Below are 19,349 nucleotides of genomic sequence, written 5' to 3' on the forward strand. Positions count from 1 at the left end.
CTTTGTGTTCATCTTGTGCATGACCACTGAGTGTACCTTGGATGTTTGCTGTGCTTAAACTTGTGATTCATTAACAATCACATCATTCAGTTTGATTGAGAAAAAGTCAGCAGTTCAGGGGACGGTTTCACAAAGACAGACTCTGACTGTGTCTTAAATATAACAATCAGTCAGACTTCAGATGCCTGAGTCTAAATTCATCTGTTGCACAAAGCACTTTAGGTCTTGACTATCCTAAGCCGGACTGTTGTACTATATATATATATATATATTTTTTTTTTTTTTTTTTTTTTTTTTCGACATAAAAAAATTGCAGACTGAGGAACTGCATCCGGCAGAAAATGTTTGTCTTTTGGAAGAATTCAACAGTTACAAGGATGTTTTACTTGGGAAATTCAGTGAGAGTGAAACAATAAAAGAAAAATCTTGGTCTCTAAAACATTCCCATCTCATTGCTCTCTCCTTAACAATGTGAGCAAACCACATATCAGCCATGTTTTCCTGTTGGGTCAGCGCAGGTGTCACTGATTACCATGGTAACATTGATCTTAGGTCTGAGTTAACCTTGGGCAAGGTGTCTAATGTTTTTGGCTTAAAATTACTCAGTTTTTATTTTTGTGAAACAGTCTGACAAACATCAGACTGATCTATGAGCAACATTAAGACTGGCCCAACACTTCAGACCAGTCTGAAATATCTTTGTGAAACTGGCCCCAGTTCTCCACATACACAGCCTTTCCAAAATCTCTGTGAAGAAGTGGCAGTAGTATCAGAGGGTCTAACAAACGGCACAGCTTCAGGGAAGCAGCTGCCTAACTGGACAGTGAGCCACTCAGTCAGCCATACAGCATAGTGTTCACTGTGCTCCCATCTTTTGTAGCCTCTAGTTTTTTCAGCCATTTAATAAAGGCCTTTGACTCAGTGTAGTCTTACCGCCTAAAGATGATGTGCTCTAATGGAGTGATGATAACTTGAGTTTGTATTCCTCTCTGCTTCAATGATTAGAACAGTGCATCATATTGTACATGAATTAAGTTAAGTTAACACCTGCAGCTGTTATGGTCACATCTGGAAGTGGGTTAGCATTATCAAGGTGTCAGAACTGCTGCTACACTCAAGCTCTGAGGGCTGACTTCATGTTTTAGGGACGTAGCTGTTGCCATGACACCTTTTCTCCTCTACACGTTACTGTTGTCACAAGGATTGGCTCAATCACTGCATACCTGTTTTTGATTCATCACATTTTCAGTTTGAAGTGAAGAGAAGTTTTAGTTCATTCATTCATTTCTGATGAACTGTGGCTTGTTGTCCCTGTTCTCTGGGGTGTCACTGACAGATAACCTCCATGTGTTGTCTCCCTCTCCATCAGTTGTTCCTTATTGACTTTGGTTTGGCGAAGAAGTACCGAGACAACCGAACACGACAGCACATCCCCTACAGAGAAGACAAGAACCTGACTGGCACAGCACGTTATGCCTCCATCAATGCACACCTGGGCATTGAACAGAGGTCCGTGCACACATTTCATATCTGTTCTCAAAGGCGACTTTGAATCAACAATGTTTCTAGAAATCAAGCGAGGAATTGAAATGTTGCTCTGTTTTTTCCGGTTTCCATGACACTAACAAATGAAATATCTACTCTGCGTTATTCTTTGATGTGTCAGAAGATATGATGCTCAGTTTCTGTATTCAACAAATAACATTGTTGTCGTCTCCAGTCGCCGTGATGACATGGAGTCACTAGGCTACGTGCTGATGTACTTCAACAGAACCAGTCTGCCGTGGCAGGGACTAAAGGTATGAAAGCAAAACTGACTGAATGGTCTTTGCCCATCTCTACTCTTGAACTGTTTATTTATGCTTAATAAGCAGTATATAAGCATTAATGACCAGCGTCAATATCAGAGGGTCTGTAAAGAGGTTTGAGTGTTGTGTTGGTGTGTTACCAGCAGCTTTGGTAATGGTTCTGTGTGTTTGAAGGCGGCCACGAAGAAGCAGAAATATGAGAAGATCTCAGAGAAAAAGATGTCCACCCCTGTTGAGGTCCTTTGTAAGGTAAGAGCACATTAAACTGGATCACTGGTGCAGCTCGTCTTACTCCACATCCACTCGACTCAGTGGTATGAATGCATGTTTCAGGGTTTCCCAGCAGAGTTTGCCATGTATCTGAACTACTGCCGCGGCTTGCGCTTTGAGGAGGCTCCAGACTACATGTACCTGCGCCAACTGTTCCGCATCCTCTTCAGGTAAACACACAGTGTTGATTCAGGTCTTTCTTCTGTACTGGACTGAATCTGAGGACGAATTTTCAGAGTGGATCAGTTATTAGCTTCGGTCCTCACTTGCTAGCCGCTGCTGTGGCTAAGGATTTCAGCTAATTAATGTGATATCCACAAGTTTGACAAATGGCTTTAGACTGTAGAGAAGTTTATGTTGATGAACAGCTGTTATCTACATCAGCTGCTGATATGCTTCCAGTAGGTTCTGACATGTACGCTTGTTTCATTACTTTTTACAGCCTTTTATTAGAGTTGGTAAAAACTACTCCTGAAAGCACTAATTTCTCTTTTTTGTCACTGTTTTTCTTTTTGATCACTTCTGTTCTTTGACTATAAAAACATGAACAAATCAAGCTGCATGAAGTGATTTGTACTGTATAAGTTTCTTTTCCTCCTACTATGATTTCTACTTTGCTTCCTTCTGTCTCTAGCTCTTACCTCTTTCTGTCTGCTGTTGTTTTCATTCCTTCTTTTCAATCCTCCTACTGTCCTTCTATAACCTGCCGATTGTTAGGAATATACTGATAACCTGTTTCTGTGTGTTTCAGGACTCTGAACCACCAGTATGACTACACATTTGACTGGACCATGCTGAAACAGAAAGCAGCCCAGCAGGGGGCCTCCTCCGGGGGCCAGGGCCAGCAGGCACAAACCCCCACAGGCAAGCAAACTGACAAACCCAAGCCTAACATGAAAGGTTAGTAGCAAACAGCCAAGCGACGTTTTTTACAGACACCAATTGCTCATATATTCATTCAGTATTGTATTTAGGACTATTAGATATTGTTTTATTCCCTAACCTACACCCCAGTGGTCCTTTTTATTAAAGGAACAAAAACACTAAATTGGAAATGAAAAGAAAAAATAAAATCGTATGATTCCTGTTGGAATGATGAAGCCAAACAGCATTGTAAGTTTGAGGAGGCACCCTAAAAGAACAGAAATTCAAAAGAAAAGAATAGATACAATTGGTCTGTCTTGCAGAAGCAAAGACGTCCTTGGGGAATTTGACTACTAACTTTGCTGCCATGCTATTCTGTTCCTTTGTTGGGGCTGGACAACAGACTCTCTCCACTGTGACACTGTCTCAACTCGCTCTCATCACTCCTCTGACTCTTCTGCAGCCTCTATTAACATTCCCTCTACAAACAAGATAATGTTTGTTTTCCCTTCTTACTTAACACTTGTTTCTCGTGCTGTTTGACTCCGACATTAATGACCTACACCTGGTGTCGAGCTGACAGAGACCAGGTGCGGCTCATTAGGAACAACAGTCTGAGGAATATTGGTCCCTTTGGGCTGGAATAAAATCATGTGATGTCAACTTATGCAGAAGTTGGAAAACAGTAAGATGGAAAATACAGAGGGCAAAGAGCTGCTGTGTAATTGGCTCAGAAAGATTTCAAACACAAATTCTGACAGATAAATAGATGAGGCAACTAGAAGTGAAACAAGTTTTGAAGAGGCCATGTAACATGAATGAATGACAAACAGCAATATCCTGCTGATGCAACCAGGTATCTTCATCTCTTCACACTGTGTTCAGTTTAACATGAGTAGGATTCTCAGTCTCTACCCACATATCACTGTCTCATACAACTGGAGTGTTGCTATGTCTAACAGCTGTTTTATAAAAAAAAATCAACATTTCTAAATGTATAAAGCAAATGTTGGTAAAATATGAGTTAAATTAAAAAAGGGGAAGAAAAAAGAGGGAAACTAATCAGATATCTAATTTTGTCTCACTATTATGTCAGTAGGTCATGTGACCATGTGTGAGGAGCTGTGGTTAGTGTAGATTTGCCACATCAGAATTTGACAGTAAAAGTGAAATGTGGACTAAGGCCAGGTCCTTCAAGATGCACCTCACAGGCTCCAAATAACACTGCTGTGATCTTATTTAGAAAAGTATGAATTAGCTGCTGTCAGTTACATCAGCATAAACACAGGTGAACTTGTCTGACGGGATATAAATCGGGATATTTTCAGATAAATAGAGGTAAATAAAAATCTTAATTTGTGTTACCAGCACTTGACCCAAGACACGGGCTGAGTTAACTCTGTTATAGCAACCACAGAAACACTGACACAACTCCCTGTTCTTTTTCATTAGATGGCTCCATGAATTACACAGACTAACATATTGTATTTATTAGTGTATATTTGGTATATTTTTGTTGTATATTTCCATAGATGTTTATTCTATAGGTGTTTATTTTTCTGCTGTGGTAAACGAATTCCCCAGTTGTGGGATTAGTAAAGTTAATCTAATCTAATCTAACATGAAGAACTAAATAAAAGATTTAGTTTCTTCCACAGTTGCTGTTTCACACCTACTTTGATTTTCAAGTTGCTCATTAATTACATGAATTTTTGAGGACCTCAGTAGCACTACATAGTGTGCCCATCTTTAGTAGAACCGATGAAGCTGTGGGTCCGGTCACATGGTCAGACAAGTCACTCTTTAACCAGTGGATCTGTCAACTACCGCATATCCTTTCTGTTAATGTGCCTTATGTGGAGCATTAAAGACCTGCAAAACGCCTCCAACAGAGTTTCGTAGTTTCTAAAGCTCAGGTAAACAACCAAACAGAAAAATAATAAAACCAAAACACAGAAACATAACTTGTTTGAGAAAACTCAAACAGGTGCTCTTTGGAGTTTTTCTCAAACAAGTTATGTTTTCAGTTGTTTCCCACCAAAACACACACACTGTGTGTTTTCACAGAGTGGGCACTGGCTCTATTATCTTCACAGAGGCAGACATGTTGCCAATGGCAACAAGGAGAGGAAGGGCAGCTATAGCTCTCAACGCAAACTTTCCAGCTGTCCACTGCAGCTTTACCGCAGTAAAGACAGGAGATGGTCCCGTTAACTTTTAATCATCAATCAACAACCAGGGTTCTTAACTATCTTCACCTTCATCCTCCCAGAATTGTCCTGAAGTGAATGTGGACCGCCCTGAATTTAAAGTCTTTGTTTTTATTATTAAAATCATTCAAAATGACCTGCAAGATAAATAAAATATCTCATGTCCCAGAATTAATTTACATCCTGTTTTCACTGGCCCCCAGGACAACGGGAGGTTTTTATCTCAACATAGTGAAATATAGTGAAAAGAGAGTGTCCGCCATATTTGTGTATGTTTATATCCAGTGTGCAGTTGTATGATGACCCCAGTCTGTGTGGCAGTTCAATTTACATTAATCCAACTGAAACGAGGCTCAGAATGTCAATGACATGTTGTTATAACATACAGATGTAATGTATCAATACAAGTAATTATCATGATTCTCAAACACATGGACCAGAGAGAAAAGTGGTATTTAACTTAAATACATATTGAAAGAAATAAAACTAAATAGTGAAAAAAACACACAGAAATTAAATAAATAAATATATTAATATTGGACGAATTTAACATGAAAACATGACAACAAACCAGCAGAGATTCAGAGTTTCACTCTGCAGACAACACAGACGAGTTCACCAACTGTCTGCGGTTGAGTAGTTTCACCAACAGACGAGCTGGAGACCGGCTGGAGCTGAACGTCTGCTTCTCATCAGAAAGGTTTGGTCGAGGGTTTGGCCACAGAAGGAGTGTTGAAGGCCACGCCTTTCCTCTGACGCATCCACAGACATGTAATCACCACCTATCATTGCCAGTAACACAGGGAAAAAGGACCTTTTTATAATTATATTAGGATCCAAATGAAGCTGGTGCCTGTGTTACAATGTCGTGATGTAAGTCAATTGTCCCTCTGACATCTTCAGCCAGTCTTCCTTTGATGGAGGTGACATATATTCTTCAGTGTGCCAGGTGGCTCCTCCTCCTCCAGCTTATGCCACAGTGTCAGTAGCTTTGCTCAGTTGTTGTGAATAAATCAGAGAAAAGAAAGAAACGTCCCACAATGCACCATGGTCAGACAGTGTAGCTAGAGATGTTCACCTCCACCTTGCTTGGCGATCTTGATGAAATTATGTCCAATCACAAACAAGAATTGTTTCTCCACCTCCTGTTCAGTGAAATCTTTCCTCTTGGTTTTGTTGTTTTGTCAAATCTTGCTGTTTGGTGCCTCGGCCACCGTAATTGTAAGTCATTGGTTTGTGCAGCACTTCGCTGCACTGGTGTGACAGGTTGCTCTGTCACTGGTGGTGTTCAGTCAAGGCTTCAGCAGGTCAGTCACTGATCAGACATAACAGATGCTTTATTCTTTTATTGAAGCTTAAATACTTCTCTTATACTCATCTTTTTTCAAGAGAGACTCTTTACAAATGAAACATAGTTTATACAAAGACACAGAGCTCATTCAGACAGGGTAAAATCAGACTCTCTATAATATAACTACTGAAGCAGCCTGCATGAGTCACAGCAGCAGCTTTGTCTTCCCTCAGAAACTGAAACAACACTGAGTTGAATTTTATTTTTCTCAGTCAAACAGGACTTAACAGTGACGTTGCTATGACACCACACCGCCACAAATACAGTTTGATTCTGTGGGAAACGTGCTGTATACATAACTCCATGTGGCTCATGAATGCAGACACTGAACGACAGGAGGTGTGTGTGTGTGTGTGTGTGTGTGTGTGGGTGTGGGTGTGGGTGTGGGTGTGGGTGTGGGTGTGGGTGTGGGTGTGGGTGTGGGTGTGGGTGTGTGTGTGTGTGTGTGGTGTGTGTGTGTGGGGTGACGTCTCTGTGCAGTGTGGCTGAGACTGTTCTCTATGATGAGGAGCTGAGTGAGGGGTGCAGACAGCACAGGTTCAGCTGCCTTCATGTCAGGGCCTCCCTCTGTAAAAATCACTGGGATAAATGAAGCACAAACAAGAAAAAGTCCTGACATGTTGTCTTAAACTCGTAGGTAAACTACTGTAGGACATATTTGAATGTTTTTTATGACACTGGACTGCGGAACATAACTGCCTGTGTCATGATGTTCTCACCTTTTCAGGAGCCTGTTCCTGACCTTCCTCCCTGTTCTGTGCTGGTCTTCAGTTCTGACCTGCTGCTGTCAGACCTCTAACCTGCTCCTGAGGTTGTTCACTGTGTGTGTGTGTGTTCCCACTGAGCTAACACTGCTGCTGTGTCTCTGTGTGTCTGTAGGTTTCTGAGAGCTCTCTGCCCAGAGCCGAGCTGCAGAAGCGTTGGTGACCAGGGCCAACAAGTCTCTCTCTTCCTGGACAAGCGACAAACAGAAAGTCTGTGTCTCTCCTTCCATAATAACTATCTATGTAATGGAAATGTATAGATTTACACGCCTTTGTCAGCTGTGTTATCTATATATTCATATGTATATATAATAAAACTCTCCACTCCGAAAGAAAAAGGTTTTTTGGATGTGGAGGCTGTAGCCCCCTACCCCACCCCACACATACACGCACACATGCACACACGCACTCACACACACACACACAGATACGCACACACACGCCCCTGCCCCATCCATCTTTCCCTCCGTCTGTCCTCCTTTCAGTGTTGACTTTTTGTAAGGTTTCTCTGGAAACTGAAGTTAAGAAGATAGTCAGCTGACCCTCCGTTTCTCCCCCAGTGGAAACATCTCAGCATCTTTCCCTCTTCACTCCTTAATTATTTCACTCCCTCCTTTTACCAAGCAAATGTTAAAACATGTAAACCTGAGAACTGTTCTCCCTTTTTCTTTCTCAAATAACTGAATGATGCAACCCTGGATGTTATTTACTTAAAAAATCAAAATGTTTTTTTTTTTTCTTGTTTTCTTTTTGTTTTCCTATGGTGATTAGGAGTTTGCCTGTTGACAATATAAGCAGCTGATGGCAACAGTCAATGGTAGAATGATACTCTGGCTCTCTCCCTCTTTCTTTAGAGCTCTGAATTATTATTAAATCTGTTGTAAAACCTATGGTCTTCTCCAAAAATACCAATAAAAACCTTACATAACTCAGACTCCCAGGCACAAGTCATTACAAACACCTGCACCATTGTGTCTGATCTCTCTCCACAGCTGATTGATCTTTTCATGTTGCACACATGGCTTTAACAACACAACACTCATAATGTGACTCAGTAGTGTGTATGGCCCCCGTGTGCCTGTATACACTCTGACAACATCTGGGCATGCTCCTGATGAGTTGGGAGATGGTGTCCTGCAGGGATCTCCTGCCCACACACTCTGGCCACATGAGGCCGGGCATTGTCCTGCACCAGGAGGAACCCAGGGCCACTGCACCAGCGTCAGGTCTGACAATCGCTCTGAGGATTTCATCCCGTTACCTAACAGCAGTCAGGGTACTGCTGGCTGTGACATGGAGGTCTGTGTGACCCTCCAAGCATATGCCTCCCCAGACCATCACTGACCCACTGCCAGCCGGTCATGCTGGATGATGTTACAGGCAGCATAACGTTCACCACGGTGTCTCCAGACTCTTTCACGCCTGTCACATGTGCTCAGTGTGAACCTGCTCTCATCTGTGAAGAGAACATGGCGCCAATGGTGAACCTGCCAGTTCTGGTGTTCTTTGACAAATGCCAATCGAGCTGCAGGGTGCTGGGCTGTGAGCACAGGTCCCACTAGAGGACGTGGGGCCTCATGCCGCCCTCATGGAGTCTGTTTCTGACAGTTTGGTCAGAAACATGAACACCAGTATCCTGCTGGAGGTCCTGTTGTAGGGCTCTGGCAGTGCTCCTCCTGTTGCTCCTCTCACAAAGGAGCAGGTACCGGTCCTGCTGCTGGGTTGATGCCCTTCTACGGCCCTGTCCAGCTCTCCTGGTGTAACGGCCGGTCTCCTGGTATCTCCTCCATGCTCTTGAGACTGTGAGAGAGACGCAGCAAACCTTCTTGCAACCCGATTGACCTGCAGGTACCACCTCATGATACCAGTAGTGACAAGGACACCAACAAAACACAAACCTAGAGAAGAATCAGTCGGGAAGGATCAGGAGAGAGCGCCTGTCTGTGGCCACCACATGTAGAACCGTTCCCTTTGTGGGGGTTGTCTTGCTTTTGCCTCATTGCACCTGTTGTCACTTTCATTTGCACCAAAGCAGCTGAAACTGATTCACAATCACTTTTGCTTCCTAAATGGACGGATTGATATCCCTGAAGTGTAACTGACTTGGTGTTATACTGTGATGATTAAGTATTCCCTTCATTTTTTTGAGCAGGGTATATATATATATACACACGTATACAAAAAGAAAAACTGTTTGTAATCAATAAAAGGATTTGATATTTTATTTTAGAAGTAGACCTGCTACTACAGTTTCATTTATACTACTTAAATCATCTTCTCAAGCACGATCCATCTGATGTTTCATTGACATCTGTATCAAGTATAATTAGTCAACTACATTTGCTTAATTTGAAGAGGGCCTGTCTTTTTTCTAGCTTCTTTTTTGTTATTGATTTTGTAAGTTTATAATCATATTATATATCTTCTACTGTTTGTTGTTCAGCCGGAGAGGTTCCAGTTTTTTCCAGCCCTTTATTTGCTTGAGCTGCGATTCTGATGATCCAAAACAGATATAATTCTTCACTTGCAGGCTTTTGGGACATGTTCCAGATTCCCCACTTTCCTGAATGTCCATTCTATTGTGTGTAAAATATCTGACTAGTACATTTGTATTTTTGTACATGTATACAAACTAATTGTAACTGTAGCTCCAGAATATGTTAAACATTTCTCGTTTACTGTTACAGTCAGACTGGGTCAGTTGCTCTGCCTGAATGATGGTAAACAGTGGAGAGTCTTACACTGCTGCTGCTCAGGATGAGTTCACACACTACACCGCAGTAAGGCACCAACTCAGCTTTTCAACAAATGAGCACAAACTACACAAGGTGAATCACATGTTGGACAAAAATGTGAAAGACTAACTTTCGAGCAGTTTCTTCACTCGTGAATAGAGAGCGAAAGTGAAACGAACTTCTCTGTGTGTGCATGTATACACATGCACTGATAACTACAAATGCAGTTTTGTAGTATTGCGGACTCTTCACTACATTCTGTGGCTCACGTCATGTGGGACAGTTGTCATTACAGACGTGTGAAGAAACCACGTTACAGTGATATAAATATTTCAGTTTCATGTGAGCTGTAGTTTTTTTTCTGTGCTCACAACATAACAGTAAGACTGAAAGAGGCTGATTTAGATATTGTATTGACTTACTGTACAGAAACAGAGGTGAGCCTGGATTTGACAACATGACTCAGCTCTTTGTTGCTCTTCCTGGAGGATCCTGGTGGACCAGGATGTTGAAGTGGTTTTTCCCTCAAGGTACCTGGGTCTGGACCTCTAGATCTATCGAGGGGTGCTGTGCACCTTTCAGGCCACAGACTGAGGCACACTAACATGATGTGCTGGTATCGAGTGAAAGTAAAACGGAATGAATCATAATCTTCCCAGAACATGAAGCTGCAGGCGACTTAGAGCTGAGAACTTATGAAATCAACAAGTATTTTTATTTAACTAAGATCATTGTGTTGATGCTTTTACAGTAAATAAATAAAACTCTACCAACTTGAATGTATGTTGTATCATGACAGTAGAAGAAATAAAAAATAACCTATGTTCCCCCATGGGACCAGGGGATGAGGGGAAGTAACAAATGTAAAAATAAAAGATCAGGAAGTAGAACAATGTGTGAGGGAAAAACCAATGACTTTTATTATTAAACTCAAACACAGCTAAATCACTGAAAAAGGTCACTACAAGCGCTCGTTGCAAATAACTGAGAAAACAATGAACAACCAGGATATTTACAACACTTAAGGAATCAAAGAACAAAAGAAGACACAGGTAATCAGGACAACAAGCACCCTCCTTTACTGCAAGACACCCAGCGATATCACTGTCACACCCTGGGCCACTGGCCTCGACTCAGCTCCCACTCTCCACTAGGACATCTCCCACTAATTAGCAAGTGGATGCAGCTACATCCAGCCCACCTCCCCCATTTGGAGGAGGAGCGATACCTTGAGGGACAGAGAGAGCACCAGACAACACCACTGGGGTCGTAACAGTAACATACCAGAAATGATAAAGTAGATAAATCTAAATGTAGGCAGCAGGAACCAGGAGTAACATCCACAGAAACCGGAACCAGAAGCCTGTACTATGAAGCAAGTTCAACATATCCAAGATAACTAATGGTTATCTGGGTTAACTGAACCTAACATGGACCATTGTGGATATCCTGTACTACAAAGCTGGTTATCAACTGGCTCAGTAATGAGTTCACCTGTCCAGGTACGAGCTGGTTCATGTGAAAGAGATAGAGTTGTTAATTATAAGTAACATCATCAGAACCATGTATAAAGTATTAATAGTATTAAAGAGTTTTTCCCTCTTTTGTCTGATGATGATGAATGTCCCTGTCAGGATCCTGTAGGAATGATGACTCAGTTTTTCCAGTGATTTGATTGGTCAGTGTTTGGCTGTTGACAGGTTTTGATCCGATCCTCTGAAGGAGGTTAGGAGTTCAGGATCAGTTACCATGGGGATTTACCCTGGTAAGAAGTGAACCACCGTTGTAGGACTGAAAACCCAGAGTTAAACCTGAAGTTACCTCGATAACCTCAGATCCTGCTTCGTAGTACAGACCTCAGGAGTAACATCCGCAGGAAGCAATAACCAGGAGGAATATCCAGAGGCCCTGAGTTCACGTTCGATTCTGGTACATGAGCAAATACATTCATATGGCTGCCAGCATAAAATCAGTGTAGGCGGGAAAAGGTGCTGGCCTCTGCTAGTATCAGACTTAACATGCAGCTATATGACTATTTCCTGTCATGTACCAGTGTAAACTTATTTATAGAACCCGTCCAAAGTACCAGGAGAAAGTGTTTGTTCACTTTGTGCCAGCATTAGTTTGCAGCTCTCCCAGGACAAGGTCTACTTCAACTGTGGCAGCAGTGAGTGAGTTTATTTAAACATGTTAATCAGGTGATATTCATCTAAAAATATATCAAGTCTAAATAAACGATGCTGAACCTGCACTGTGCTGTTTGTGCTCTTGCGCGGGGGACACAGTTAATGAGACTGAACCTGCCGGGCTCTCAGGCCGACCCTCGTGTAAGGACATGAGCAGGTCCACACGGTCCCTGCTGAGGGGTAGAACTTCAGGGGAGGTGTGGCAGAAGTGGCAGCAGTCACAGTGAAGTGGTAAGATGAAGAGGTGCACCAGGTGTGAACTGCATTACCGTTGTATCGAAACTTGTCAAGGTAAATAACACCACACAGCTATAGTTTCTGTTCCCATCTCAGACCTCTGATCTCTGCTACTCAGTGCAGCCAAGTGGTGACAAGTCCACACTGAAGACACCACTTCATCTTTTTTCAATATCACCACAATGTCTGATGAAATTCATTGAGGGATCAATTGGTCAGTGAATCATTAACATCTTTACAAGATCATGTTCATCCAGTTTTATCTAAGTATTATGTGACGGCACAGCAATTTCAATACATTTATATTCAAGTAAAATGTAAACATACTGACTGATATCCAAGGTTAGATCTGTCCAGATGATTAAATGATGAGTGATGTTCTCTCTGTTTCCTGTCTTTATTCTCATGTTCAGACTCAAAGCAACACTGTGGTGTCTCTCCTACACTGACCTCTGACCTCTGAGCCACAGAGCTGCACTGTTTGCAGCAACTCACCACTGAGTCTCTGTTGAATTGTTTATTCACTACAGCACTAAATGTGGATTCATTTCACCCTGTTTGATAAAAGCTACAGGGAGCAGCTGTTTGTAATGAAACTAAACGGTACTGAGGCGTCTCTCTGTGACTGATTTTGGTCTGAGACGAAGTGAAGTCAGGAAGCACTAAGACTCTTTTTATCCTCTCTGCTGTCTCCTGGGAGAGAAGCCATTTTGTTTTCCTTTTTTTTGTTTGCTGATGCATAAAGAAAATGACAAATAAACTTAAATCTAAATAAAGATCTAGCCCACGTTTGTTGGTCTTTTTATGGGTTTGTGTTTCTAACCACTTACTATGTTTTCGGGTTGTCCGTCCGTCCCTATTTGCACCAGGCTCATGCACGTGTTTGGAGCTGGCGACGCCCCCTATTGAGCAATTTCAAAACAGTTTTACACACTCGGGGCAACATTATGCACATTTTGTAACGATTGGACAAATATTATTTTCATTTATAGTCTGGTGTATGTTAAGCCACACCCATTTTTATTATATTTGTAGCACCCCCCCAGTGGTAGATTTGAATGAAATATTCAGGGTATATTTCAGTAACCTCTGTGAATCCATGCTGCTTTTGTGAAGATTGGTCCAGCAGTTGTTCACTTCAGTTCGTTTATGTGTTGAGTGATGAAAACCAAAAAAGATATCAACACGCTTTATGCAGCTTTTGATCATTTATCATTGATCATTGATCATGTCAGGAAACTGGCTTCAAGGGTGGAAGTAACACCAATAACTGATAAAAGTGGAGGTGGTTATTAAGGAAGCTGGAGGCCGGCAAGCCATTAAGCATCAACAGTGGACCTGTACAGAATGTAGAAAGTGAGAGGTAAACCAATGATCCCCAAAATGGTTGACTTAAGTCAACCTAACTAATTGTTTTGGCCCACTACAAATAGAAGTGGGTTGTAAGACTGACAAAAGACAACTCACTGTATCCACATAGAAACCCTGACAAGTCTGGACACCAACAGCCTCCTTTTGGCCTTATGCTGTTTCACAGCACGCAGCGGTCAGCCATTTGAACTCTTATCAGACTGTGTGACAAACTTTAAAGGAGGAGCTAAGGAACTCAGTGATGTGTGTGCAGCTCTGAATCCAGCACTAAAGGAGCTGTTAGAAAAAGAGAAAATTCCGTTCAGGTTTAATTCTCCACATGTTCCCCACTTTGGAGGAATGCGGGAGGTGAGAGCTATTAAAACAGCACTACGAGTAACACTGGGGGCACAAATGGTTACGGAGGAGGTGCTTAACACTGTTCTGATAAAAACTGAAGGCATTCTCAACGCAAAACCCCTTGGATATGTGTCATCAGATCTGGCCGATCCTGACCCTGTGATCCCATACCAGTTCTTCATGGGGCGGAGGGATGCTTCCCTTCCCCAGGCAGTGTATGCCGACCAAGATCTTATTGGATGAAGACGTTGGAGACAGCTTAGTGGACCACTTCTGGACACGATTCATCAAAAACTACTTACCCAGCCTTCAAGCCTGCCAGAAGAGGCAAAAAGACACCGCATGTTTAACAGTCAGAGGTAGTTATGGTGATGGATCCACAGTTGCCTAGAGGACTGTGGCCCATTGGTGAGGTAACCCGTCTCATTTCTAGTGAAGAGGCAGTAAAGGTCAACATCAAAAGGAAGCTGTACATCAGACCTGTGGCAAGACTAGTATCCCTCCCTTCAGTGGTGGATACTGAACCCACTTAGACCGGTAAAGGCTATTTGGATTATTACTCTAATGAACTCTAATGTGTGATGGTCATGTGATGAGGGAGCTGGGTTCAGATGTGTGAGTGGGAGGAAGCCAGGTGATTATTACAAATGAAAACAGGTGAGTAAGTGGAAAAGAAAAAACATGGTAACTGTTACGCTGAGCTGCAGAGTTTGAACACAGGAGACAGAGACATGTGGGTCAGAACTGCAGCTGTAGTACACACATTAACTGTGAACTCTGAGTTGTGTAATATAATATATCAAAAACAGAAGTAAAATACATATTGGATCATGTGGTCAGGACGCCATTAGACTGATGAAGAAATACAAGGTTTCTTATGCTCCACATCATGTCCTGAGTGATTACAAGCAGGTGTTAACAGGTTATTGAGCGTGTGAAGCTACAGACTGTGTGTCTCAGCCACTCCTTTCTGACAAATCTTCACACCGTGTTTCAACACTTTTCACCTCAGGTGTCTGACGTGTGTGTGTGTGTGTGTGTGTGTGTGCGCTCTGTAGGACATGCTTTTACCTGTACACAGCTCCTCCATTGACACAAAACTCTTTGATGCGTAGAGTTGTCTATCCAGCTCTGTTGAATACAGAGAGCAGGGTGTGTGTGTGTGTGTGTGTGTGTGTGTGTGTGTGTGTAAGCTACAGCTCTGATCATATTGACATGTGTACAGTATATTGATGAGGAACACTTCAGAACACTAACCTATGAACACAGGAAGTCACGTCTTCTGACTATAATAATTAACTCATGTAGACCTGGTCATCAACGGTCAGACAAGATCTCAGAAGTCACATAAACCAGCTGAACAACTTAGCAGAACATAATATTTCATTATTATCAATTAATAAAGATATGACATAGATGTTGTCACAGAATAAACTGATGAAGGATCATCATCATGCTGGAAGCACAGACAGACACTGGATGGGAATGTGTGGAGGTCTTGGTTTAATAATCCCTTTGACTCCTGATCGGTGTTTATTATCTTAAATATCAAATATATTAAAATGTGCACTTGCTGTTATTATAGTGGGTATGAATCAAGCTACAGGAATACAGTTTTATAGATGACATCCCATGGGTCTTTGCTCAGTGTAAAATCACCAGAGAGCCTGTTTATAGATAGAGGCTCTTATATTGATATTGACTGAGAAGCTTGTATCTGTTTCTTATATGTATTTACTAGTTAATTTATTTTGTATATTCTAGACCATGTTTGGTGAAAACATCTCCACACTGACCCTGAAACGATACAAAGATCCACTCAGCGCATACCTGACAGATCCACACCCTTTTTTGCATACAGTACATGTGCAGCAACATGAAGAAGAAGCGTGTGGAATGCAGCCCAACCGGGGACATGTCAGCAGAGTGACACTGAAGCAGCTGCTGAACCAGTTCATCCATTCACTCTGATTCATCATGTGATCAGACTGTGAGATCTGGTCAAGGAGCAAAATCATTCAAGCAAAGGAAATGAATAGTATTTTATATACTCACAGTATAACACTGCATCGTATCTGATGGACTGAGTGAAGGTTTTTACACCACAGATGTGTGTCTCATGTTGGGAGGTTCACAGTGACTGAACCAGAGGATCTGGGAGTGGTTGATATTCATGTGTTCACACTGCTGCCCAGGTTTTTTGCTTTAAATATAAATGTGATTAAAAAAAACAAATTCCCCTGGATTCCAGCTATGGACAACGACAGGAAGTAAAGTATCTGACCTTTACAGAGAAGAGGTTCTAATGACATTTGAGGACATCTCTCTAACATATAACATTCCAAGAAAACATTTCTTTAAATATCTACCAAGAACTGCATTGGTAATGGTTTGATCTCATTAATATACAACTGGCTTGCATCTGGTTCAAATGAATCCTCAACATCCAAACGTAATGCATGGAGGACATTTCAAGGAATAACTTGAACATAGCCTGTAAGGAGGCTCAGACACAAAAACAGCCAACACTAACTTAGAGCTACTTCAATATAATTGGTTGATGTGGAGTTACAGGGGTTATCTAAGTCCACATCAACCAGAAAAGTCAGTCAAACTGAATAAATGAAATAGTAATATATCTGACATATGCTTTAAATTTAATGAGGTTCAAGGAACATTCATGGATTGTATTTGGGAGTGTGACAAAATAAAGAAATACTGGAGGAAGGTGATCAATACAATCATGATCATTTTGTCAAGATGGTGTTGTTACACTTGTATCCAACACATCTCACTTTGAGAACCAAAGAATGCAGATGTCTTGATTTTGGTATTTTAGAATAATGAGCAAACACAATCTATTGTAACCAATAAAACACAAATTATTGTGTTGTTTTAGTCCATATTAAAAACATGATTCAAACATTCACAGTGTGGCTGAAACAGTGTGTGACATGAACAGAAGCAGAGTGGAGTCAGGAGTTATCAGACCTGGAGTCAGTCAGTGAAACCAGACTTCTAACCAACACTCAGACATTTAGAGAAACATCAGCTGATGTGAACCAGGCCTCACAACAAAGATCTCAGAGACTGAGGATGAAGAAGAGATGATGAGCATGAAGCTGAAAGAGTCTCTGAGTTCAGATCTTCATCAGTCCACAGTCACACAGACTGTCTATAGATGGACATGATTCAGTTCAGTGTGTGTGTGTGTGTGTGTGTGTGTGTGTGTGTGTGTGTGTGTGTGTGTGTGTGAGTGAGAGAGAGAGAGAGGATTGACTGTACCTGTGTGTGGGTGGAGCCCTGCTGCCTGCCTCATCTTGTTTCTCACTCTTATGTAATGGCCTCTCCCTTTCGACATGAGCATTTCTCCATCGATAGTGTAGAGCTTGTCACTCAGCTCCATGCACGATTCGCCTCCTCTGTGTTTCAGGGTTTGACTGACACATCTGTTTTAAATTCATCAGCTTCGTGTGTACAGGTCCATAGAGAGGCCGAGTCTTCAACATCAGTATGTCCACATGTCCCAGGACCAGTGAGCACCACAGTACAAACCAGAGCACAGCATAGGGTGCGAGTGTGTGTGTGTGTGTGTGTGTGTGTGTGTGTGTGTGTGTGTGTGTGTGTGTGTGTGTGTGTGTGTGTGTGTGTGTGTGTGTGTGTGCGTGTGTGTGTGTGCAACAATGGGACACAATCAGCAACTTGATAAGAGGCAACACCTTGTAAACACACAGTGTTCATGTGTGACTGTGTGAAGCTCTGTGTGTTCCCTTGCCTCTGAGCAGCTACACGCTACAGCTGCACCACCTTGTGTCCACATGTCATAACTGTGTGGTTTCATGTTGGAGCTCACACACTCTGAACTTCTTCTCTTATCCCCGCCTCGCTGCTGAGAATTTCATGGCATCTCATGGTTCTTACAAGATCAGCGGTGGTGAAGCAGAGGTGACCTATCTGGAGGATGAGAAGGATTTTGACCTGATAAGTCCAGAACTACCCCCAGACCCTCCCTGCCCCCCCCCCCAACTCCCCAACTCCCCCACTCCCTCATCTCTCACTCCGCCAGCATTTGGTGTTGAAGAAAACCCATTGCCACTAGTTGGTGAATCTCCCACAGTGTCCAGCCAGAAACCCAGAACACAAACCAGAAAAAGACGATGCCCTGAGGAAAATGAAACCCCACAACCAAAAAAAAGGAAATGTCCTGAAGAAAATGAAACGCCAAAAAAAAACCAGAAAAAAACGCTTCAAAATAAGCAAAATAGGGACAGGATTTTTAAAAGATCACGACGCCCAGCCACATCCGATATACCAGATTTTGTGACCTAAGGTCCAACTGCAGCAGATTGCATAAAACAAACTAAACCTGACCCTGTTGATTTGTTCCTTTTGATGTATCCTCCTACTCTGAGGGAGCTCACTGTTGAGATGTCAAACCTCTACTCAATGCAAACCAAAGGGAAGGCACTTGATCTGAGCGTGTATGAGTTGCTGAGTTCTTATGGGGTTCTGCTCGCATCTGGCTACAGTTCAGTACCACGGAGGCACATGTATTGGTCATATGACCCTGATGTCTACAATGAAGCCATCTCAAATGCAATAAGAAGGAACCGCTTTGACGAGATAATGGCCTCAATTCATGTGGTGGATAACTCAAAGGCCACAGACGACCCTTTCTACAAAGTGCGGCCCGTCTTCAGTTCACTGAATAGCACCTACAAGATGATGCCACACACAAAACAGCTGTCAATTAATGAAAGCATGATACGCTATTATGGCAGGCATGGCTGCAAGCAGTTCATCAGGGGCAAACCAGTCCGGTTTGGATACAAGTTGTGGAGCCTTGCTTCACCCACAGGGTCCATGCTTCACATGGAGCCCTATTGTGGAGTCCACACACATCTGCCTGAAACTGGCCTAGGACAGGGCCCAAGTGTAGTCCTTGGTCTGGCTGAACAAGCAGAAGTCCCTCCAGGATGCACATTTGTGCATGATAACCTTTTCACCTCACTTAGCCTCATTGATGAAATGACCAAACGAGGTTATGGGTCCCTTGGCACACTGAGACAGTGCCGTCTGCATGACATCCCTTTCACAGGTGTGAAGGACTTTGAAAAAATGCCTCATGGAAGCACGGAGGTCCTTACAGAGGGGGAGAAGTTACCGGTGCGATGGAAGGGTAACAGTGTTGTAACCATGGCAACCAATGCTGTA

At 42.4% G+C, this 19,349-nt stretch overlaps 1 protein-coding gene and 1 long non-coding RNA gene across 6 annotated transcripts in view; both read left to right on the forward strand.

Moving 5' to 3' along the window:
* Positions 1-8,201, forward strand: part of csnk1a1 (casein kinase 1, alpha 1) — a 28,325-nt gene extending 20,124 nt beyond the window's left edge. For 2 of the 4 annotated variants that reach the window (XM_056382647.1, XM_056382650.1), the window contains 6 exons: positions 1,370-1,509; positions 1,721-1,799; positions 1,983-2,057; positions 2,142-2,248; positions 2,830-2,978; positions 7,383-8,201. In XM_056382647.1, the coding sequence (XP_056238622.1) occupies positions 1,370-1,509; positions 1,721-1,799; positions 1,983-2,057; positions 2,142-2,248; positions 2,830-2,978; positions 7,383-7,390 (558 nt within the window). In that variant the 3' untranslated portion in view covers positions 7,391-8,201. Of the gene's footprint in view, positions 1-1,369; positions 1,510-1,720; positions 1,800-1,982; positions 2,058-2,141; positions 2,249-2,829; positions 2,984-7,382 lie in introns of those variants that run through there. The other 2 variants (XM_056382649.1, XM_056382648.1) reach the window with 2 other exon arrangements.
* A 3,438-nt stretch (positions 8,202-11,639) lies between these two features.
* Positions 11,640-13,203, forward strand: LOC130173724 (uncharacterized). Of its 2 annotated transcripts, none has more exons than XR_008828475.1 (2): positions 11,640-12,173; positions 12,288-13,203. It is a non-coding gene; the product is annotated as an uncharacterized LOC130173724 (long non-coding RNA). The 2 variants fall into 2 exon arrangements; XR_008828476.1 differs by having other exon boundaries at positions 11,640-12,169.
* Positions 13,204-19,349: the final 6,146 nt, after the last annotated feature.

Source organism: Seriola aureovittata, chromosome 8 (assembly GCF_021018895.1).
Source record: "Seriola aureovittata isolate HTS-2021-v1 ecotype China chromosome 8, ASM2101889v1, whole genome shotgun sequence".
NCBI classification, from domain to species: domain Eukaryota; kingdom Metazoa; phylum Chordata; class Actinopteri; order Carangiformes; family Carangidae; genus Seriola; species Seriola aureovittata.